The sequence below is a fragment of the Ursus maritimus genome, unplaced genomic scaffold (genome assembly GCF_017311325.1).
Source record: "Ursus maritimus isolate PB19 unplaced genomic scaffold, ASM1731132v1 scaffold_26, whole genome shotgun sequence".
Lineage (NCBI taxonomy): Eukaryota > Metazoa > Chordata > Mammalia > Carnivora > Ursidae > Ursus > Ursus maritimus.
In genome coordinates this window covers 33,873,363-33,897,756 of record NW_024425119.1, presented here as the reverse complement: position 1 = coordinate 33,897,756, position 24,394 = coordinate 33,873,363, and the positions used below count along the sequence as shown (strand labels likewise).

The 24,394-nt window shown below is 44.8% G+C and overlaps 1 protein-coding gene across 1 annotated transcript; it reads left to right on the top strand.

The window, feature by feature from the left end:
- The first annotated feature begins 11,538 nt into the window (after positions 1-11,538).
- Positions 11,539-23,979, top strand: PRICKLE1 (prickle planar cell polarity protein 1). Its single transcript, XM_008704463.2, has 7 exons — positions 11,539-12,823; positions 14,712-14,825; positions 15,463-15,600; positions 16,204-16,407; positions 17,830-18,016; positions 18,946-19,809; positions 21,704-23,979. Exons 1-7 carry the CDS (start codon positions 12,692-12,694, stop codon positions 22,561-22,563), a joined length of 2,499 nt encoding a protein of 832 aa, XP_008702685.2. The 5' UTR covers positions 11,539-12,691; the 3' UTR covers positions 22,564-23,979.
- The last annotated feature ends 415 nt before the right edge of the window (positions 23,980-24,394 follow it).

The following is a 24,394-nucleotide window of genomic DNA, read 5'->3' as shown; positions in this document are numbered from 1 at the left end:
AAGAAATAGCGCCAAGGTTGGCTTTCCATTTTGTATTTTATCTCTTTCTTCCAGATCCAGTACAGCTGGCGGGTATCTGACAAACACAATGCTGCCTCTTTATTTCTTTGCCCTTGGCATTTTTCTGATTTTCTAGCCTAGTCTCTTCCATTAGGACGTTGCAGTTCAGGATGGTTTTAGGTTAGAAACAGACTGACTTGTACAAGTGTGGCATATCTGTGAGGGCCTGAGAAGAATGTCCAGAACTCCTTTGTTCACTTAACTCTTGTTATTGAGCTGGTCTGCTACGCGCCAGGGATGATTCTAGGTGCTGAGAATATAGTAGCGAATCCCGAAAGTCTCTGCCTTTTGGGGGAGGAGAGGACAGCAAACATGAACAAACAGACACATGGTGTCAAGCAAAGCTCAGAGCTATGAATACCAATAGCAAAACCAGAGGGAGAGGTGACTTGGGGGATTAGGAGGGCTGGAGAAGGCCCCTCTGAGGAGGTTACAGTAGAGCGGAGACCAGGATGGGCTGAGGAAACCAAGTCCTGTGAATTTCTGGGCTTCCTTTCTCCGCCTCCCCTCACGTGTGATCTGCAAGCAATGAATATTCCCCCTGGGCAGAAACAAAAGGATGCTGGTTGGGGGCCTTGCTCCCCATCCTGCCTAAGTTCACCCTTGACAATAGCAATGCCTTTCAGACCCGAGAAAAGTCTGTTGCATTTAGATTGAACAGGAGTAGAAAGCTTTTTAATGCTCTCCAAAGTGCTTCATCACTAAAAACCCTGAAGACAGGCAATAAAGCTGACAGTAGCTGTTGAAATTGTAACAAACAGTATTTACAGGTAACTGTCTTAGAGGAGGCACACTTACAATGGCTGACATTTAATACTGATCAGTGTTGTTATGGTTTGTATTTTGGGAGGGTTCCGTGGCCTTGGCCAAAGTGTAGCTCTCCTTTAAAAGCTGCTTCTAAAAGGCTCCACCTGGCTCACAGCATTGGTCCACTGATACCCCCTTTATCGTAATGAGACCATAGTTTAGGATTTAAGTCAATAACTGTACTTTTTGTCCTCTAGATCCGGTCAGTGCATGACTTCCCTGAGGAAGCCCACACAGAATGAATTAGGAAAAAGGAAATCTGACCTAGGCCTTCATGGTTAATTTCACAGGCCCACAGAGGAAAGCAGTAACCCTGAAAGCCCCCCGCCCGCCCTCCCACGAGTCCCCACACAATCTCAAGGCCAGAGGAGCTGAGCGGTGGAACTGTTTAGGAACAGTCCTCAAAACCGGTATCTGTATTGGCCAACAGAGAGTCTATTTGAATTACAAATCCTGTTGTTTGAATCCATGTTTCCAAATTAGTCTACCAGCATAGCCACACATTTTTGTCTCTGCCATTTTAAAGCAATCACTTAAAAAAGGAGCTTCTCCTCAGCTGCTTCTCCTCTCTTTAGGGCAGAGATAACAGAAACTGGCCACAGAGTTATTTACTTGACTGCTCCATCTATGGCAACTTGTTTGTGTATTTTCCAGTCACAGTTACAGTGAGCTATTGTTCAGTTGTATACTGTCGAAACATATACATTACAAAGCACTCCCAAGGAATCCTGACGGTTCAAGGATTTTTTTTTACCTTAAAGAAAAGGTAGGATACTTAAGGAACTGGTGGTCATTTCAAGTTGTTTTTATTTAGTAGCACTTTATAAACTGGCAAAACCCTTAAATATTTAAACATTGCATCTTTTTCTCTCCCCCCTTCCTATTTTATCACCTTGTGGTAAGGAGGCTGTTGGAGAAATTAGAATCTGTAGTTCAAAAGAGATCCATACCTCCGGTGCTGATCACTCATCTACCCTTTTCTCGTAGGCTTGCCCTGAGGCCCTGGTTTTGCTTCTCTTGGTCCTTTCTGTAAACAACTAATGCCAACCTTCACTTTGTCTCAATGCATCTAGAAATCAGCTCAAAAACAAGATTAGACTTAAGTATGAGGCACATTCTTGTGTCTGCATGATATTCACTTAACCTGTTTATGGAGATTCTTACTCGTGTGCTTGATTAAGTGTATCCCGTGACCTGGCACCTTTTCTTTTGCTGTTATTTACCGAGAAAAATAAATCTCCTGCGCTAAGCAGTGGGAATCACTGCGAAATGCAAGAAAAGTCCTAGGAGGAGAATTCATATGTTAATGAGCCCTTCCAAGTGAGAACTCGGTTAAACGTGCCATTTGCTGACATCATGTTTATGGGGCTGAGTGGAGATGATTTCTTTAAGAGGTGGCCTTGCATAATTCTCCCAGCTTTTTGTGGCCCGCGCGTGCACCTGCGGGAGGGGGAAGTTTACATAAGCGTCCTGGGGTATTTGCATCTCAGCTGCTCCTCTCACTAGGACTCCTGGGAATGGAGCGGGCGGACGGAGGTAAGGTGCTCCAGCCGCGAGGCTGGCCAAGTGGGTGGGTAACTTTTCGAGGAATAATGTGCGCGAGGACCTGGTGGAGACCTGCCAGGGGCACGGTCAGCAGTGACAGTTCCTGGAAAGCGAGCGGCCGCGAGATCAGGCTGGGCAGGCGCCTCCTGCGGACGGGAGCCGGGAGCCCAGCGGGCTTGGGACTGCGGCCCGCCGCGCTCCTAGGAGGGTGGGACCGGCAGGAAGCGAAATGGTTACTTTTTTAAATGCGGGCTCTGGTTACTTCTGAAGATCGCCGGCCCCGGGCGCAGAGCGGACACGGGGATTTTTCTCTCCCCGGTGGATGGTTCTGGAGAAACGCAGCGCTTGGGCGTGGGGGATGCGGTGGCCTGGACGAGGCTACTCAAACACGGGGGAGCAGAGTCGGCGACGCCGGCGAGGACTGAGGGTCTCCGGGGAGCTGAAGGACCTTTTGCCGGCCCCCCCCACGGCTGGTTAGGGAGCTGCGGAGGGTGAGGATCGCCGCGTTGCACAGAAAGGGGGTTCGAGGGGGACAGCGGGTGTGTGTGTGGGGATGCGTCACGGCCGGGCGGGGGCTGCGGGCAGCGACCCCCTATCCGTCGGGTGGGGCGGGTGCTGAGCCCCGACAGGGGGCGCGGCCCGCCACGGTTTACTGGGGGCCCTGCGCTCGCCGCCCCCGCGCCTCCGTCCCCGCCCTGCTCGGGTCTCCTCCGGAAACGGGTGGGTGAGGGTGACCTGGAGGGCACCCGGTCCTATTTTCCTTCGGGAACCACCGCGCGCCGAGCGGCCAGTTTCGGCCCCACGCGGAGCGGTGGGCGCCGCGGATTCGCCGGCCGCCGAGGGCGCCGGGAGGGGCTGCAGGCCGCGCTCGGCCCTGCAGCCGCAGGTGGGGAGCCGCTGTCCGGTCCCGGGGCTCGATGGCAGCCGGGCGACGGGAACTGAACGCCGAGTGCTGCGGGGGTGAGCGCGTTCCCGTGCGCCCGCGGGGAGGGGGCTTCTCGTCGGAAGTTCGGGGAGAGATGGGGGCCCGGCGGCCATTCGGTATCCCCGTCAAGCCGCGGGGCGAGTGGTCTTCCTCGGAGGGGGCGCTGTGCAGAGGCGGCGCGAGGCTTTCCCCTGGAGGTGGGTGAAGGGGCTCGCAGGCGACTGCACTGTCCCCTGGGAAAAGGGGGGGCTGTTCTCTGCGGGCCTCGCGTCGGCGCCCAGGAGGGACTCGCTCCCAGCCGCTGGGTCTGGGGCTCGGCCTCTGGGGGCGGGGGGCGGCCGGGAAGGGGCAGGGGGCCGGGTCCCACCCGCGGCCCGGGGCGCCCCCTCGCGGCCCGAGCAGCCACGGCCGCGCGGAGGGTAGGGCTTTGCGGGGCGCCCACGGCTGCTCTAAGGTGTCTCTTTCCTCGGTGCGGGCATGGGCTGACCTGGCGGAACTCCGACAGCCGGCACTCGCAGCCCTATCTAGCCTGCCGAATTTTCCCGAAGAAGGGTGACATCCTTTCCCTCCGGCTCCCCTCCGGACCCCTTCTTAAAAAGCTCGGGTTTTCACATTAATCTATGTCAGTATAAACCAGGCTATGTGTGGAATTTGTTTTTACAACTCGAGTCTTGTGACTTCTCAAACACTTTCTTGAAGTGTTTTCTCTGGAAACTTGTTTCAAATGAGTGCTGTAAGTTTCACAAAGAGGAGTGTTGTTCAGGAGCCAACAGGTGACGGGGTGAAACCTGAGTCTGTGTGTACATTGGAGTCAAGTCTGGCTGCCGTTTCCTTGGGCCGCCGTTGAAAATAGAAATTCGAAAAAATCAATAGGAGACTGACTGGAACACGATTTGCAAAAATATCTGCGTCCCCCGTTATGGAAAATAACTAGTTCGTTAGCGCAGTGCCTTGCGTGGTCCGCCGTACACCCCAGCGTGCGTTTTGGATTTTGTCTGTATAGCCCGGTTTACAGCCAAAAAAAACCTGACCCCAAAAGCGTCGCTCTGGCAAAGGACCATGCTTTGTCATCATGTTTCCTCCTTTTGTTAAGCAGTCTGTCTTACTGTCGTGGAATGTATTTGTGCATGAAATTAGAATGCTTTGAAACCCCGCAGAGTTCCACATTTCCTTTTGGAAAAATGGATAGCTTCTTGGCAATTGGGTGGTACATGACAGGCCACTCAGCTGTTGGAAAATGTACAAGTTGGATAGAGGTTTACCTGGAAAATACAGAAAATGCCAAGGGGCACATGGCCTAATGCCACTAATTGCTGGTATGAAGTACTCTTAGCAAAAGAATGTTTCATTAAGCAATGTCTTTGGATACCTTTGTGATGTTTTTATTTTACAGTTATCTCTACAGTTCATTTCAATGTGAATAAAACTGAACTGGGCCCTGAACTTTGTCTTTAGCAGACAGTAAGTATTGAGTGCTCTTTGGATGTGTGAGAAAAAGAGGTAACAGTTTAGGGTCTCTACTATGAAATTCAAACCTTGGTTATCATAGTTTTGATACCTATGGCGATTACAGGTCTCTGGCTTTTTAAAAATCTCCATAAAGAAGAAATTACCTGTATCCATGGGGTTGTATATTGTGTGTGTTGTAAAGAATGGAAGTGTTGCAGGTTTTTGCATTGCCAAGTTAGTCTGTAGTTAAATTTAATTCACCTGCATATTTAGCCTGACAGAGTTAGAGCAGCTCTTGAATGGGTGTGTGAGCGGCGTCTTCTGTGTGCTAAGGCCTTGTTAACAAGCTGTTTAACAAAGAAGTTGTTAAGCAGTTTGTGGCCTACAGGATGACACTTAGCAGCAGGGGACACCTAGGGAATGTTAGCCCTACTGACACAAATCGGTATCTGTTCTGGGTTTTGGTGATCAAAGGATTTCTGACTTCCCTGGGCAGGTTCACACAAGAAATACCTTTTCATAGCGATCCTGCAATGCCATGGTAATCTTCACATGGGAACTAGAGTGGAGTTTGATTGGGAAAAGTATTTGTAATTAGGGGTATGACCTTGGACGTCATGTTCAGTGGCAGGCACTGAAAATCATTCTGTTTTCTATTTGCATGATTTTGATTTGACTTGGTGACTTGGTCCAAGAAAATGATTAATAATAGGAACCAGACCAGAACTGATGTACGGTTATAACCTCAGTGTGTATCTGATTGAACGTCTTCTCCTCAACCGCCTGAAATCCTCACTCCTCTGACTTGCCTGCGTAGTATTTCCATTTTAGTACATCGTCTTTCAGTCACCTAAGACTGAGACTATCTTTGACCCAGTTTCCCTTTCCTGTTGGTTCCTTTTACTTTATCTCCCCAAGCCACCGTGGTTAGGTTTTTAGTAGCAGTGGACTAAAAGGCCCCTCTTGGGTTCCTGTTCTCCTTCCTGACCATCACTGTTGTACTAATTTCCTTTAAGAACGTCGATGGCACTCTGCTCACATGCCCTTTGTCTCTTCCTGTCGCCTCTAGTTAAGCACAAAGTCTCCTGCCTAATCTAATTCTTGAAAATGTCATTCGGTGCTACCATTGCCTTCTATTGTTGCTTCTGTCTTCCAGCAAACTCTTGACTCTTCCCTGCCTCTGGACCATCACATACTGTGCTGACTTACTAAGCTTTTTAGAGAAAAATAATAAAGGCTCATTTATGTATATGGCAAGGTCAATCAAAGTAGTAATCCTTAGCTGTCCTGGATGCAGCATATCGCACAACAGAAAATAAATGATTCTCAGATGACCAAAATAGCATAACAAAATAATAAAGCTGCTTTTAGTTTGCATAACACCTTCACATATGGTATGTCATCTTATTTAACCAGTGATTACGGTGCTCACAGAAGGAATGTGTAAGCCGTTGTTCGTAGCGTAACAATTCTATATACTTATAGATGAATTTTTTCAAATTGTAGTTGCCTAATTTACAGAAGATAGAAAGCAACAAATTAAAAAATTTGGAGGTTGCTGGTTGTGGTCAAAGAGAAAAGACCACTTAATAAGAGACTAAAGCAGGAGGAATTCAAAAATCTATCATGACAGCAGAGAGGGAAAAACCTATAAAAAGTTTGTCAACCATCTTAAACCCCTGAGTCTGGGGCCCTGTCATTCCAGACATCAGCTCTCCACTGTGAGAGAGCCCCAACCTTACTTTCTAGTTGAGTTAGGTTCCCAGATCACACCCAGCTGGATGGCTGGATTACATTCTCGAAGCCCGTGTTCCGTCTGCTGTTCATTTTCCACTGGGAATGAAAACGAGTGATGAGCTAAAGGCTAAATCACATACAGTATACACACATACCACCACTCAAGAAATTGTATAATGAAATTTGGAAATATTCTTGTCGTGGTGGAAACTTTTTTTTTTTTTTTAAAGTTCTAGCCGTTAATTGAATAAAATCAGTTGCCCCTTTTTGGTATTTTCTAGAACCACTCAGTAATGGCCTTTAAATATAGGGATGAATGAATGGATGGAGTAAATGAATCTGGAAAGTAAATTTCATGAAGCACCCCTTCTTACATCATGGTGTTGGATGAATGAGGCCATACTCTGATTAGGGGAACAAGGGCCAACTTACAGCCAGTCCTATATTGGGTTCTCACAATTGTTGCTCTACCTAAGACACCTAGAAATACCCTTCCGCGGTGTAGACCATTACGCACCGTGTGCGGCTCTATGTGGGTGTGCGCCCGCACGCATCTGCATGGACTGGTCTTGGAGATTTCCTGTAGGGACTGGATAGAAGCTGATTCTAAGGGAACTGGGAATGGAGGCTAATAGTTCCTCAAAATTGTTTGCCCTTCAAAAGGTTCGAGAACCTCTGAACTCAAAAAGAAGATGAAAGTCACATGTCCACCTTCAGTTTTGCTATTAACAAGTTGTTCTTTTCTGGATGTTGCTAGTCAGCTTCAAGAAAATCTTTCTACTAATTAACAGTGGGAATAACAATGCCAGTTGTCACATGTCGATAGTAACTGTAATTCTTTATATTCATGCAAGTCCTTTCTTCTTCAAAACTTTGCCATACTTAGACCATCTTTGGAAAATAGTTGCCCTAAAGAATAAGGCCCCATGATGTTCGGTGACTTGTGAAAGGTATGAAGACTTCAGGGCTGAGTTTACTGAATGCTAAAGCCCCAGATCCTATTCCCTAAGTATTGCTCTATCCCTTGGGTCAGATGTTCTCTTGACAATTATATGATGATTGAGAAGTCCTACACCTGCGAGCTGTTTGTCTTTGAGTCTTTTTACATGGTGAGAAGTAGCTATTTAACGATTTTGAAGGAAGGAGGGAGAAAAGGGAGAGGAGGGAAATGAAACTCTCCCACCGTCTGTTGCATGGCTGGCATGGAGCACCCCCATGATAACCCTGGTCTTTGTAGAGAAAAAAGTATCTCATTTCTCTCTACCCAACCTCAGGCTTCTTTCTCCCCTCCCTTATGTCCATGCTCTTTTCTTCAGTTTGTCATTCAATTCTCTCCTTGATTCTTCCAAGTGGCTTTTAGTCTTCTCTTCAGAATTGTATGTGCAAATACCCCCTAACCTGCTCTGTTTGGTTCAGATACCTGCTTGCTGCGCTGACCTCGAGGACATCCTTGACCGTGCCGGTAGCTCTTAAAGGGGTGGCTTCCTTTACACATTTCCTTAAGGTTCAGACTCTGTTTGAAACCTGAACAAACCCGTTCCTGAAAATTGTTTCACTTTTTTCCCTGCATGAGACTTCTTTACATCCAGAATTACAAAGAGACATGGGACAGGTGGGGCCTCTACTGATTCATTTCCCCAGCAGGGGCAAACCTAGCACAGAATTGCTTAATGAATAATTGTCATTCACATATGATTAAGTTCATTCAGTTCAATTATAGCATTTCAAGAGCAGGACGAGAAACCTGCCTCACAATAATCACAGAATACTAAGCTATTTTGGCTTTTTATTCTTTTTATCTCGAGCAGCTAACATGATGTCTTGCCCATAGTTTTTTTTTTTTTTTTTTTAAATAAACATCTAAAAAATGCATCTTGTTTAATTTGGCTGTGGTTAGGTAAGAGAATGTAAAAAAATACTCCCAAAGGGTTCCCAGGAAAGTGTATGTAGTGTTTGTGATAATGAGGAAGAGGATTATGATGAAACGAAGCAAAATGTCAACAGTTGATGAGTCTGGGTAAAGGCTACATAAGAGTCCTTACTCTTCCCACCTTTTCTGAAGTTTGAAATTACATCAAAATGAAAATTTACAAAAATAAATAAAATACAAAATTAATAAAGGACAGGGCACGGGACAAGGCCGCTCTTCTGAATCTAAGTGTGGTTCTGCAAAACACAAAAAAAATCTTGAGAAAGTTTCTCTGTCCTAATCCCAGCTTTGAGTAGTTCTAGTCCCATTATAATTCAGTTCATTTGTAGATCTGATTTGTGTCCCTGTTTCACATGACCAACCTACAGCAACAACACCTGGAAATGAAATTAGTGAAATTTTTTTTTTAAAGATTTTATTTATTTATTCGACAGAGATAGAGACAGCCAGCGAGAGAGGGAACACAAGCAGGGGGAGTGGGAGAGGAAGAAGCAGGCTCCCAGCGGAGGAGCCTGATGTGGGGCTCGATCCCAGAACACTGGGATCACACCCTGAGCTGAAGGCAGACGCTTAACCGCTGTGCCACCCAGGCGCTCCTAGTGAAATTTTTCTATTAGATTCAATTCACGCGTGATTTCGTGTTTGGCGTAAAAGGTGGTATTTTGGCCGATGAGACATAACCACATTTGCATGTCATCAGGAAGCTCCTACATCATGACCCCGAGCATAAGTCCTGTCCAGGCTCCCCTCTTTCTTTGTGTTGTCAAAGCAGCTCCCATACAGTAATGCGAATGCCCACAGTAAGAGATGGCGGTGAGGTCGCATTTATCAGTTTTTTTACTGTAACGTGTTAGAAGTGCAGGAACCATGCTCAGCAGTCAGCTGCTTTCCTGTGACCCAGCATGAGACAGTGATATACTTAAGAATCTGAAGGTCTACGGACACAGGTAGTTTTTAAAAAGAAAAGAAAAATCCATATTCAAATTTGTGTGCTATCAGGTAAAGACAAAGTAGCTCGAGGTTACGTAGTGTCTCTTACTACAGCCTGGTAAGTGGGGGTCGTGCTAGGTCACTTTTCTTTTTTTTTTTAATGTTTATTTTTTTTGTCATCTCTGAGACCTCGCTAACGAATGGAATGTTGTGTCATTTTAAGTTATCTCCTGATAGAAAGCAAAAAGAGGGGCGCCTGGGTGGCACAGCGGTTAAGCATCTGCCTTCGGCTCAGGGCGTGATCCCGGCGTTATGGGATCGAGTCCCACATCAGGCTCCTCTGCTATGAGCCTGCTTCTTCCTCTCCCACTCCCCCTGCTTGTGTTCCCTCTCTCGCTGGCTGTCTCTATCCTGTCGAATAAATAAATAAAATCTTTAAAAAAAAAGAAAAAAGAAAGAAAAAAGAGGCCTTCTCCAGAGAACAAATTCTGAATCAACAGCTTATGAGGCCATTGAAATTTTAGAATCCTTTTTGCCTGTGTGCTCTCCTTGAAGTGTCTGCTCCAGGCCAGTCTCCCTGCGGTCTGTCATCTGTCACCACTGTGGCCCGGGAGCATGACTAGTTGGCCAGAGGAAAGGACCCAGGCCAATCGGGTTCCACTTCTAGGAGGCGGTGAGGGGTTTAAGATCACAGATGGGCCCGGTTCTAAGGTCACTGCTTGTTAACTGACCTTAGGACAGCTGTCCTGTGGCAGATCGTTCTGAGGCTCAGTTTCCCCCTCTGTGAATCGAGATACACCCTCTTTGGGCTGCTTGATATAGGGATTAACTGTCATAACATGAATCCTGCCGGGCTGAGCGCAGAGGAATAAGCTGTCAGAGTGCAGCAGGTAAAACCGGAAGCCTTGCCTGGGATAACAAGGGCTTTGTCCCTCAGGTTCCTTCAGTTGGACCTCTCAGGTTGTTGTTGGACAACAGCCCTCCGTGTAGAGTGTGGAAAGGCTGGGATGAATGTGTGGAAGAGGTGGGCTCGAGGCGCGGCTAGCACCTGTCGGTGATTCGGACGAGGGGGATTGTGTCATTTAGTGCTCATGTTGACTTACCTTGATTAGGATAGTAATTGTACATTCCTTTTTTTTTTTTTTTTTTTTTTTTGCAAAAGGCTTATCAAGGAATACAGCTGTAAAAGTGATTCAGATCTTTGGTGGTCTGCATCTTTGTGCTAGTTTGGAAAATCCATGATTTGTCTTAATTTGTGGTGTTTTCTCTTGTTTTACAATATAGTGACATTTAATTTTTAGGTTCTATTTAATATTTGTGTTCTTTGTAAGTTTCTGAAGAGCAGGTACGGTAGTGTCTCCTTCTTCAGCCAGGTTTGGCAAGGGCCAAATATACATATTTCATGATTCAGGTTAAAATTGCGTTGAAGCCCACCCCCCACTTCTCTTGGTGGGGTTTTTGAGTTACTAATTAAATTCTTAACCTCTAGTTCTCTTCCTTTGACATGTGGGAGTTGCTTTTTCCAAAACAAAAGGGAAAGACTAGATCCAAGAAATTTTCTGACTTTCATTAACACATGCTTTTTACTGAGGACTAAGGAATGTGCCTGTTTAGAGAGCCTTTCTTAAGTCAAGATGGGAATGAATTGCACCTGTGTGAAATGACGACTTGTTTAAAAGGTCATAACCTCCCAGTGATAGTGGAGGAAATGAGGTCATCTTTACTTTTTGTTCAGGGTGAAGGAAGGTTAAATTTATTAGTTGGAATCATATCTACCTACCGTGTGGCATCACTCCTTCTTCCAGTAAAGATTGTAGGCATTGGGTGTTTGGCCTCCATTTGTTGACTGTTACAGTTTAGATTTCTTATGTCCTTTGATTTCTGAAAGGAGAACCCTATGTTTTAATGATCAGGTTGTTATAGGTAACAGTTTCTGATACTGTGAGTGAGTTGCGTTTGACATAGTGGCTGAAAAAGGACTTGGTCTCGGGCGTGTTTAGGTTTCACTGCCTTTCCTACTTGTTTTAGCAACCGAGAGGATCTTTTAAGGCAGAACAACTTTTGGAAGTCTGATGAGTTAGACTGCACTCTGCTTTTAGCTGTGTGACCTTGGGCAAGGCACTTAACTTCCCGGAGCCTTGTTTTCTTTAAATTGGGGTCAGGCTAATCATGTATATTTTTCTTCTTTTTCTTCTTTTTTTTTTTTTCCGTAAAGGGAAAGGGGCAGATATAAAAAGCTGCGTCTGAAAGCTGATTCTGAAAGTCTTCTATCTTTTTCTTAGTGCCTTGGGATGAGGGGAGGATGTTTAAGAATCTTCAAGGAACTTCAGTGCTGATAACGTAGATCCTGGGCTGTAGGGCAGGGACTCAACATTGCGTTGACACCTTTCCCAGCCCTTCTGTCCCAGGAAGACTTTTCATCCAGAACTGGGTTTATTTTGCCCAGTAGCTGGCTGCTGGCATGTCACACATAGTAGGTACTGTGTCACTTTTCAGTGAATGCCTGCTGGTAATGCAATTCAACACTAATAGTCACCTAGCTGGATTTTATTTTGGTCTCATGCTCGGATTCAGTTACTTTCTGTTGAAGGAACTCATTAATGAACTGGCTGACTTCAGCCCATTGGTAGTGAAGACTTTGGATTGAATGTGCTATATAAGGATTTAACAGCTCTTTCCACTCCGCGAGTAAACTAAGTTTGCTGTCTCTCAGAACTTGATTAGAACCCTGCAACCCCAGCGGTTTGGCCCCGTGGACCCACTCTGCGCACGCAGTGGTGCCTCTTGGGAAAACTGAGTAGAAACCCAGCGAGGGGGGGGGTGTCTCTGGCGCCATTTTTCACGGCCCACAGCCGCGGGCGGGGCAGGAGGAGGTGCAGGCCCTCACACTTCTTTCTTCGACTCCTAGGACTTCACAGGGATTTCTTTTGTGGGAAAGTTAGAAAGTCAACAGAGCAGTTTTCTTGAGAACCTGTCTAATGAATGGTGCGTTAGAGGCCCTTTTTAAAGGGCAGTGCAGCTGAGCTCGTTTGGGGAGCATTTTCTGTGGTGCTGAGTCGTGAAGGGGGCTGTTTCCGAATTCTGCGGCCCTGGATTTTAAGTGTCAGTGGGCCTGGGGTTCTTGGGGGGGGGGGACACTAGTAATTTGGTTACTTTCTCTAGGCCCAGCTGTGGTAAACATTCAGTAAAAGTTCTTGGAGGGTAAGAATAGTGCCTTCAGGTTTTAATTTGTTTTTTCTCTGTATTGTCCACAGCAGCCGTTGTTTGATGTTCTGTGACTGAGAAACCAGCCTTTTCACTTCATTATTATGCCTTTGGAGATGGAGCCCAAAATGAGCAAACTCGCCTTTGGGTGCCAGAGGAGTTCCACGTCGGACGATGACTCTGGCTGTGCGTTGGAGGAGTACGCCTGGGTGCCCCCAGGCCTCAGACCAGAGCAGGTGAGCACCTAAGCGCCCAGTGTGTCCTGTTTTTCCAGGGGATTTAAGATTTTTTCGAATTGCTGCTAAAACAAAACAAAACAAGCCCTTATAGACCATTACTACCACTGACATGCTACCCTCCTCGTCCTTACTCTTTGGATAGTATAAATTTTTGTCTTTTAAGATCATCCTTAATTTCTCGATGAAAGTTTTCAGTCCTTTTGTACTCATGGATCCAGAAGTCCTGCAGTGATGCTGTTTTTGCTCTCATGAATGACATCCAGAGCGCTGGTTATGTGTTTGGTATGTGGCTATCTGACAGTTCTCTTGGAGGGTGAGAGGAATTTAACCTTTGAAAAAACAGTAACAACAAAAAGGGAATTAAAAGGAAAGAGGAACGTTTCCATGCCGGTTCTCAGCAACGCTTTTGCTTTGGAAGAGAATATAGAGGGGCGCCTGGGTGGCACAGCGGTTAAGCGTCTGCCTTCGGCTCAGGGCGTGATCCCGGTGTTATGAGATCGAGCCCCACATCAGGCTCCTCCACTGGGAGCCTGCTTCTTCCTCTCCCACTCCCCCTGCTTGTGTTCCCTCTCTCGCTGGCCGTCTCTATCTCTGTCGAATAAATAAATAAAATCTTTAAAAAAAAAAAAAAAAAAAGAAATACAGAGCTATAAGAAACCATCTGAAGTGTTACTGCTTAGACATTTGACCTTTGATAACCTTACACATAAAAGAACCTGTCACTAGGGTGTGGATGGGGGGGACAGCTGGTTTTGTGCATTGTCTGTGTTGTTATTTTAAGTATATGCATATTTTTATTTTCCTAATATCCTTATAATGATAAGCCTACTAAACATTGCTGGTGACAGATATTCTTATAAGGGCGAAGCCATAGTTTGAAATAAAAGGTGCCAGTCAGGTGTGCGGTTGCTCCTGAGCTACGGTGGGGAACTCTTCTGAGAACGGGGGCTCCTGATTCACCCAGGGCCTGCCCCGCGCACATGTAGCTGGTCGTCAGTGAGCACTTCTAACTGGAAAGGCTTCTGTGGCCGATACAACGGGGAGAGAGGGCGGCAGGCTGGCACCCAGGTTAGGAAAGCAATATTTTGATCCAATTACTAAGAGAAAACCCCTTCTTTCAGCTCTGGGTTGGGTAGGTTTTGCGTGATGCTAAGCAGCAGACAGGCCCCCGATTCCCCGATCTCCTTTTCCCTCGAATCACTTTTATTCTTTCCCGGCACTGCGGTGTACCCTGCAGGACTCACGAAGGGATGATCCGTTAAATACAACAGAAAAAAAAAACCCAAACAAAAATTGATCGAATCCTCCTTTCAGAGTGACCCAAGTACAGCTCAGTGTGGCTCCCCTCCAGTTTCCTCGGGGAAAAGGACTCCAGGTATTTCGAAAATAACACCCATGGAAGCAAAGAGAGCTGATGCTTGAGAGAACCTGATAAGGGAGAGTTGACAGAGTTTAACAAAACAGCTTTTGTCTCTGTAACGTGTAACCTTCAGAGAGCAGATGCAGCGTGCTTGTGGCGTGGCTGCGTTTGGGACGGCGTCACACAGCCTGTGTGGTCATCGGCAGCTCTCCCCCGCCACTCTTTCTTGGCTGACCCTAGGGAGACTGGCTGAGGAAGAGCAGCATTAAATGTGCACATTTATGGTGCATAATTTATGATGCTCCTAATTGTCACTACAAATTACGTCCCCGAAGAGCAATTTAGCAGCTGGGCGCGAGCTGTCTGAAGGCTTGCAGTTCTGCAGCGTTGGCTCAGCTGGTCTTCTCATTAGCGACAAGAGGCCAAGCCCTGTACCTAAAGGGAAAGGTAACTTTCTAAGATGGAACATAAGCTAAGATGTTCACTTCCTGTATGCTGATGTCCTTCTTTCCGTCTCTTCCTCAGATCCAGCTCTATTTTGCCTGCTTACCAGAGGAAAAGGTTCCTTATGTGAACAGCCCTGGAGAGAAACACCGAATTAAACAGCTTTTGTACCAGTTGCCACCACATGATAATGAGGTAAGATAACAGGAAGAAGGCTGATTAAAAAAAAAAAGAAATACACCCTAAACATTGAGATGCCTCTCATAAACCCTACGCCCTCCTCGGCTAGGGCTCTTTTGCCTTTCTTCAGTTAAAATTTGGCTTGAGGCTACAGCTTTCCATTCTTTAAGAGAGAAAAGGGTGTCAGTGCAATAAACTTAGCAACAAGTCGGTTTTTATGGTGTTTGCAGCCACCCACCACTTATCAGGAGCCTACAAACTCTTGAGATTTCCCTGCCCCTTCATCCAGAGTCCTTGCTTTCTGGTAGTTCAGGCCTGTAGTCGGGTGCCTGTAGAATGTAGAGTGAGCGTGGCAAGTTTACACCTTTTGTAAAAAGGTTAACGTCTTATATTTTTTTGTGTCTCTGATAAAAGTTTAAACATTCCAGTTTTTTTTTTTTTTTAAAAGATCCTTCAAATTGCATTTCCCTTTTGCTAGAGAGGCTACAGGATTGGGTGTCATTTTAAAGGTATGGTGCCGTGTTTAAATTGGGGATTCATGGCACAGGGCAGTTAAACTCGCTCTTTCCTGAAACGCAAACTCTGGAAGTGAAGAGGTGGCGAGGGAGACTGTGCGCTCCAGTGTGGTGCTTCTGTTTTCCCGTCTCTGAAGGTGCGGTATTGCCAGTCTCTGAGCGAAGAGGAGAAGAAAGAACTGCAGGTGTTCAGTGCTCAACGGAAGAAAGAATCACTTGGAAGAGGAACGATCAAGCTTTTGTCCAGAGCTGTCATGCATGCTGTGTGTGAGCAGGTAGCCCTTCCCGGGATGAGTAGCTCGTGGTAGTGCTATGGACGGAGTGAGCTTGGGGGTAGGTGACAGGGCTCGCAGAGGCATGGGCCCCAAACGCCTCCCCCAAATAAAAGGCAGCCTAGCTTTTTATTAAGTGGATATTCACGTTTATAACTCTGCGTTGCTGTGTATATGTGACGGGCGGAGTCCCTCTGCCCTTATGTAAACATCGGGTGAAATCCTGCCCTTCCTAGGATCTTGGCGTGGAGAGGTGCAGGGGTATGCCTGGTGTTCCAACCGCGGAAGCGTAATGAAGACATCCAGATACTACTGGCTCAGAGCAGGAAATGTATCCAATAGGAGGCTGGCTCAGGAAAAGGACTCTTAACGGGAGTTGGGTGAAACCATTCTTAGAAACCATCTAGTGTGGCAGTATATCTGAGGCATGTTCATTCCAGTTAAGAATCAGAAATAATCCAGCATTAAAGAACTATTTAATCACTAACCGAAGGGGGCAAAAATAAAAGCCTTCTTGACAAAATGGGATTTAGTGTAAAGTGGGAAAGGCTGAGAATCCAGTCATTAAAGAAGGATCATCCCAATTTCAAATCCTTTTGTTTTTAGTGTGGCTTGAAGATAAATGGAGGTGAAATTGCAGTGTTTGCTTCTCGAGCGGGCCCTGGAGTGTGCTGGCACCCTTCCTGTTTTGTCTGCTTCACATGTAACGAGCTACTGGTCGACCTCATCTATTTTTATCAGGATGGAAAAATTCACTGTGGCAGGCACCATGCTGAACTGCTCAAACCACGGTGTTCAGCATGTGATGAGGTAAAAAAAAGTTTATCCCTTAACACTGGAAAAAATAAGCTTCTAGTAAGCCAATATTCCACTGCTCACATCTAAGCAAAATAAAATATCTCCTGCTTTTGCTGTCTAAGATAACACTATGCATTCATATGCGGGAATAATATGTAGCTACTAAAGAGAAGGCAGCAGGTGTCTTTGTGCATTGATAAGTAGGACGTCCTTGATGGATTGTGAGAGGAAAAAACAAGTTGCGAGAAGAGTATGTAGTAGATAATTGTTTTGTTAAATAAAGGGAGAATAAGTCAAGATTCTATACATATCTGTATACACACAGAAATAGTACGGAAAGACATACACCAAGTTAACAGTGGTTAGCCCTGGGGCATGAGGGAAGGGGATGGTGTAAAAGGAAATTTTTTTTAAGCTTTTTATTTTAAAGTAATTTTAGATTTACGGAAGACTTGGAGAGATGACAGAGAGTTCTGTAGACCCTCCCCCCAGCTTCCCCTGCTGTTAACATCTTATATAGCCACGGTATATGTATCAAAACCAAGAAAGTAACATTGGTCTAATACAATTAACTGAACTACAGACTTTATTTACATATCCAGTTTTTTTGCTAATGTCTCTTTTCTATTTCAAGATCCAATCCAGGGTACCTCATTGCATTTATTCTTTATATCTCCTCAGTCTCCTTTAATCAGTGACAGTAAAATTTCATTGTTTACTGTTATACATTTATTTTTTAAAGGTTTTTTTCAGTAAAGTACTATGTGAAATTTTTTTGAGGGGCGCCTGGGTGGCTCAGTTAAGCATCTGACTCTTGGTTTCAGCTCAGGTCATGCTATTGATCCTTTCATCAGGCTCCCTGTGGAGTCTGCTTAATACTCTCCGTCTCCCTCTCCCTCTGCCCCCTCCCACCGCGTGTTTGTGCACATGCTCTCTCTCAGATCTTAAAAAAAAATTTTTCTTGAAACCAAAATCATAAAAAATGGTCTCTAATCTAGAGATGACCACCAGGTCAAATGAAGCGTTATCTACAAGTGCTGTTCACACAGTGCGGCGTCTGGGTAGCTGTAACTGTTGATTCTGCAGACTTTTTATGAGTTTTCTATTAAAATACATACAGACCACTAAATTAGTTCAATGTTAATGTATTCTTTGCCAGATTATGCCAACAAAGTGTGATTGGGGAGCAAAAATATGACCAAATGAATTCTCTCCAGCGTAGAAATCTCTTTTTTTAAGTTTATTTCTCTTTTTCAACATTTTCTGCTCTTGTTTTGTATCTAAGTTGAGTTAGATTTAAGCTTGAGGCTGTAAGAAACAAGGTTAGCTAAGTGGCTTTTCGAAGAGCCACTGTCTGTCAGTTGTCCAGAAAACCTGGAGTCACTTGGCTCTTAGAACAGCTAAGATTTTCTTTCATCCTGTTTCTTTTTAAAGATAATTTTTGCTGATGAGTGCACAGAAGCTGAGGGTCGCCACTGGCACATGAAACACTTCTGCTGCCTTGAGTGTGAGACAGTCCTAGGAGGACAGAGATACATCATGAAGGATGGCCGCCCGTTCTGCTGCGGCTGTTTTGAGTCTCTGTACGCGGAGTACTGTGAAGCCTGTGGGGAGCATATCGGTGAGTCCACAGCTAGCCCGTTTCTCTGTCACATGCCCAACAGTCTGCGAATGGCTAGTCTTTTTTTTTCCCCTGTAACTTACATATGTGAAATGTACATATCTTAAATGTTTTTGTTTGTTGTGTTTTGACAGATGGAGATGTAGTCAGTTCTCATTATTTGTAACAGTTGTGTTCTATAAAGTTGCCTGAATTATTGAGTACAGAACCATTGCTCCTGGGGGAAACACAGGGTTGGGTTCCTGCAAGGGTCTGGTCACATTTTCATCAGCTGGTCAACACATAATATTGTTTCATGTATGTTTTTGTTTGAAGAACGCTTATTTAATGTAGATTCGTTAATACTGAACTGGCCAAGAGCACTGTAGCTCATGCCTGAATGAAGCTTATCTAGGACACATATACTCTCTGCGAGGCACATCCCAGCCTTCGTGGGCTTAGGGACACTACACAGCACTTCAGCACTATGCTTGGGGACCATTTAAAACAGCGGAATTAACAAAAAGCACAAAAATGTGAAGAAAACATGATAGTAGAAAAAGAAGAAAGAGAAAACAGACCCAGGCTATTTCTGTTATTTGAAGAGCTGAGACAAAAGACGAGACATTGCTTTGTTTGACCTCAGCTCAGAAAAAGCTTGTAAGTTGGCTCAAATTTTTCATCATTCTGCATGTGCCTGTATAGTCCTTGAAAGCTCTGCAGGTGTTGATTTTGGGGTTACAAATAAATTTTAGCAAGTAGGCAAATTCAAAAATGTGGACTTTGCAAATAATGAGAATTAACTGTACCTGTGTGACCCACAACCCTTTCAAGATACAGAACATTTCCATCACCCTTAGAGTTCCCTCATACAAACAGTAGTATCTGTTTCTTCTTCCTTTATTTCAAGATCGAACTGTAATCCCCTCCTCTGTCCTTTTCCTAAACAGGTGTTGACCACGCCCAGATGACGTATGATGGGCAGCACTGGCATGCCACAGAAGCCTGCTTTTCTTGTGCCCAGTGTAAAGCTTCTTTGTTGGGGTGTCCCTTCCTTCCCAAACAAGGCCAGATTTATTGCTCAAAAACATGCAGCCTTGGTGAAGATGTCCATGCCTCTGATTCTTCCGACTCTGCGTTTCAGTCTGCTCGATCCAGAGACTCCAGAAGAAGTGTCCGGATGGGCAAAAGCAGTCGGTCAGCCGATCAGTGCAGACAGTCTCTTCTCCTGTCCCCTGCTCTGAACTACAAGTTTCCTGGCCTGTCAGGCAATGCTGATGACACCCTTTCTCGGAAGTTGGATGATCTTAGTCTCTCCAGGCAGGGACCAAGTTTTGTCAATGAAGAATTTTGGAAAGGCAGAGTGGAGCACGAAACCCCAGAAGACCCTGAAGAATGGGCTGAGCATGAAGATTATATGACGCAGCTCCTCCTCAAGTTTGGTGATAAAAGCCTCTTTCAGCAGCAGCCCAATGAGATAGATATTCGAGCCAGTGAGCATTGGATATCTGATAACATGGTTAAAAATAAGACCGAGTTAAAGCAAAATAACCAGAGCCTCGCAAGCAAAAAATACCAATCTGATATGTATTGGGCACAGTCACAAGATGGACTGGGTGATTCTGCTTATGGCAGCCACCCAGGCCCTGCAAGCAGTAGAAGGCTCCAAGAGTTAGATCTGGACCATGGGGCTTCAGGATATAACCATGATCAAACACAGTGGTATGAAGATTCCCTGGAGTGTTTGTCAGACTTGAAACCAGAGCAAAGTGTTCGAGATTCTATGGATTCGTTGGCTTTATCTAATATCACAGGTACGTACGTAATCTAGGGATTATGGGGTATTTGGAAAAAAGAGCCACTAAAAAATTTATTTGACAAACTACAGTTCAGCAGTAGGGGCTGCATTATTTAAAACTGCAGACCAAGGGAAGGACGTTTACATTACATTACATTACATAATTACATTAAATGCCTAACACTAACAAAACAAACGTGTACATACATGTATGCATCTGTATACATTTTAATATAAGCTTTTTGAATAGGTATTATCTGTATTTTAAACAGGAGGAAGTAGATTTATTTGGATAATAGAGTCTGCATCTTGTCTGAAAGATCCTGGACTCTGTGGATTGTGCTATATGAATTTCAAGATATTAAAATCAGCCTGCATACTTTATAAGCTCCTAACATCTTCTTATATTTTCCTGAATTGCCCTGTGGCAACAGATAGCTCAAAAATAGCTAAATGTTTTTTTTACCCAGATTATAAAATAATTTCACTTTGTTTCCAAAGCATATTCATATCAGTTTGCTACATTTTATCCTCAAAATGATCCTGAGCAGAAGAGAGTGGATATTACTATGTTTTACAAATGAAGAAACTTGAATTATCAAGAGGCTAAATGCCTAACTTCACATACATTTTTAGAGGCAAGACTGAGCCTAGAACCCACCCCTCCTGAGTATCACACTTGCATTAAGAATACAGCGATATTACTGGCCCATGGCTAGCAACAGCTGTGGCTACTTGTGTAGTCAAGCTTAAGGACATTCAGTCCTCTCACAAAGGTTATGTTACTATAATACAGGAAAGGCTTTAGTGGCTGCCCTGTGCCGGAAATAATCCTGGGAAGGAGGGAGAAGACAGCTACCCTCCTGGTTTCTGTTGGACTTACCAAAATGAGGCCTACGATAAAGGGGAGTTGAGGAACGTGAGTGGGACTTAATTAAGCATATCCTGTTTGCTAGGCCCTATGGTAGGTGTTTTAACATTTAGTATCAAAAGCAGACATCACTTGGTACACAGAAAGTGTTAGGGCTGAACGTTCCTTGACAATGACAGGCCGAGACACAGGCCCCCTCTAGAAAGTAGGAAGTTCTGTAGTCTCCAGCCAACAAGAGTCTGCACCATGCCCTAGTCACTTAGTGTCGGCTGGGCTATATTCATTGAACTTGCCCAGGCCTTGTTAAAAAAGGAGAGCAGTATCTATTTTGAGAAAAGCTTTATTAAAGCAAGATTAATCTGAAAGTGGCATAGTTCATTAGGTGAAGGGGGAAGACTGGATGTGATGATCTAGGTCCGGGGTTGGCAGACTTCTTGTCCAGGGCTAGATAGTACTTGTTGGACCACACAGTTTCTGTTGCAGCCACTCAGCTCTGTCACTGCAGAAAGCAGTGGTAGACGATGTGTAAGTGAATAGGTGTGGCCGTGTTCCAGTGAGACTTTACCCGCAAATAGGCTGTGGGATGGAGGTGGCCCTCGCTGTGGTGTGCTAACCACTAATCTAGGTAGAAAAGGACCATAATGGTGGGGTGGCAATGTGGAGGCCAAGGAAGGGACTGATTTGAGAGATGTTCAAGTGAAGTAGTCTGGCTTTAACGTATTGAGAGGCAGAAGCTTCTACATGTCGTGTCCTGCGTAAATTAATGAAGAGACTTTTATAAAGAGCTTAAAAATTTTTGTTGCTCATGACACGTGCTATAACTGTTTGGCTCCGAAAGAGCTGGGCTTGTAAGAGGCTGTGTCCCGTGTATTGATAAAAGTCAAACCTTCTCAATTAAGTATATATTCATGTTGGTCTTACCCAGTGGGTATTAATCAAATATTGAAATTTGGGGTAATTTTCTTTGAAATGCTTCCTTTCAGTAGCTTGTTTGTAATAATTGTCAGAAGATCACATCTTGTCTTGGCTCTTCTCCTAGGGGCTTCAGTGGATGGAGAAAGCAAGCCAAGACCCTCATTGTATTCCCTGCAAAACTTTGAGGAGCTAGAGGCAGAGGATTGTGAGAAAATGAGCAATATGGGGACTTTGAACTCTTCCATGCTGCACAGGAGTGCTGAGTCCTTAAAGAGTCTAAGTTCAGAGTTGTGTGCAGAAAAAATCATGCCTGAGGAGAAACCAGTCCATCTGCCAGTGCTTCGAAGATCCAAGTCTCAGTCCAGACCCCAGCAGGTCAAGTTTTCGGATGATGTCATCGACAACGGAAACTATGACAACATCGAAATCAGGCAGCCTCCAATGAGTGAGAGGACTCGAAGACGGGTCTACCATTTTGAAGAGAGGGGATCCAGGTCTCATCACCATCGCCGCAGGAGAAGTAGGAAGTCCCGCTCTGACAATGCTCTGAATCTTGTTACAGAAAGAAAATATTCTCCCAAGGACAGACTGCGGCTTTACACCCCTGATAACTACGAGAAATTTATACAGAATAAAAGTGCCCGGGAGATCCAGGCATACATCCAGAATGCTGATCTGTACGGACAGTACACCCATGCCACCTCCGATTACGCACTGCAGAACCCAGGAGTGCCTAGGTTTCTGGGACTCTACGGGGAGGACGAGGATTCCTGGTGTTCTTCCACCTCCTCCTCCTCTGACTCAGAAGAAGAAGGATATTTTCTTGGACAACCAATTCCTCAACCCCGGCCCCAGAGATACGCCTACTATACAGACAACCTTTCGAGCCCAACTTCTGCACTCCCCACTCCTCAGTTTGGTCAGAGGACAACTAAATCCAAGAAGAAAAAGGGACACAAGGGCAAAAACTGTATTATTTCTTAACCTAGTAGTTGTGGCGATCATGTTTAAACTTTGCCATTAACCATCTTGAATCATATCTTTTTTCTTCCATAGGAAAGTTGCTAAAATAGTTTAAAGTGCTTTGCCCATGTAAATGAGACCCCTGCTGCTGTTTACATTGTCAGATTAACATTTGGAAGGTGTGATTTCTCCAGTTTGCCTCCTTGGATGGTGCCAGGTTGATGTGACATCTTGTACCTGCCAGGTGCATTACAGTTCTGTGTAGCGGCTTTGGTCTCCAAGCCTCAAGAGACTCAAGAAACTGTCACGAGGTGATTGGACGGGGGTGTTGATTTTAGACAATGGAGAACTTCCGCCACCTTTGTAAAGCGATAGTGTTTGTCGTTGTCTATACCAGGTTGGCCCAGGTCCTGATCAGTCTGTCCTGTTGTGCGGCATGCACGTAGTCACACTGACCCAGCCAATACTGTGCATCCCATCGTGCGAGACCACCTCGTCCCCTTTCAATTAGCCAGGTAAACATTGCATTGTATTAGGTCCAGCTACAGATTGAAAAAGACATTGCTATTTATAATGTAGTATTTCATAGACTTAAGTGTATCCCTAATTTAACGGTGCAAATATTAATGTACATATGTACAGTTCAGATTTTAAAGCTGATATTTTTATATCCCTGAATTGCAAGACGTTTGTTACACTGCAGTGCTAGATTTGTTGGAGAACCAGAAACAGCATTTATGGATGAAATGATTGCTTGTATTTTAGTCAGGGTTTATAAGCTTAGATGGTCAAATTTATATTGCCTAGTGATGGAAAGTTCAAATTTTTTGATTTTTCAATATAAAAAAGGCTCTGTATGCATGGTGGGGCTATGTAGATACTCTTTAAAACTATGGCCCTGTTAATCTTACGAGTGCTATTTATGGGTCAAGCAATGTAAACTGTATAAATGTAAAAACAAACAAACCCATACATATCCCTGGAATATATGGTAAAAACAAGTAGTTGTTTGGGTGAATGTTTTTTCCCCTTTGGGGATGGTAGGGGGTGCCTTTCCCATTTTCAAAAGAGTGGTGATTATTTCCTGGGAAGAGACTACAAGGATCTGCTGTGTAGGGCAGAGGATTTTGTAGATTTATTATTTGAAGAGAGGCTGTTTCTTTTTATCCCCTCCCTTCCAGCTAGTTTGTTGGCCTTGAACAGCAATTTTGAAAACTGGGCCTTCGGGTTATGTTTTTCTTTTAAAATCTTCAGAGGATGCTGTGCCACTGACTACTTCAAGTATATGAGGTTCTATTTGAAGGGAAAATTATCTTGGAGTTGAACTAATGAGCTGGTATTTTGCTATGTGCTATTCTTGCACATACGTTTCAGTCCTAAGGTCCTAGTGGTATCTTGGATCTTTAGGGAGGTATTTAATAAATGCTTAATAAATAACAAACTACCTTTCTGAACACAGATCTTTGCAAACATACCCAGGTAACTTCCACTTTGCTCCTCTGTTCCGGCATGATTTATTTTGCCATTCTTCTACCATTAACAGGCCACGTTTGACTCCTGCATATCCTCTTCTACCATTAACAGGCCACGTTTGACTCCTGCATATCCCCTTGCCCCTACTAATAAGGTGGGAAATAGGACTTCAGACACTGAAGCAAACTTGTCCATATTTACTGGAAAGGGGAAAAGCTGTTAGGCCTTGGAGAAGGGGGACATGAATTCAATAGGTAAACCAGTAGTCCAGCATCCCCTACACCCATCCCTGAACAGGGTAAGGCTTTGTAGCTGGGCTAAACAGAGCTCCTTCAGAAGCACGCAATGTGTGAGAGAGCGACTTACTCAACAACTATAT

Coding starts and splice junctions, on each gene's coding strand:
- PRICKLE1 (XM_008704463.2), top strand. CDS start 12,692: ATGCCTTTGGAGATGGAGCCCAAAATGAGCAAACTCGCCTTTGGGTGC. Junction 12,824..14,711: donor CAGGCCTCAGACCAGAGCAG/GTGAGCACCTAA, acceptor TCTCTTCCTCAG/ATCCAGCTCTATTTTGCCTG. Junction 16,408..17,829: donor GGTGTTCAGCATGTGATGAG/GTAAAAAAAAGT, acceptor TTCTTTTTAAAG/ATAATTTTTGCTGATGAGTG.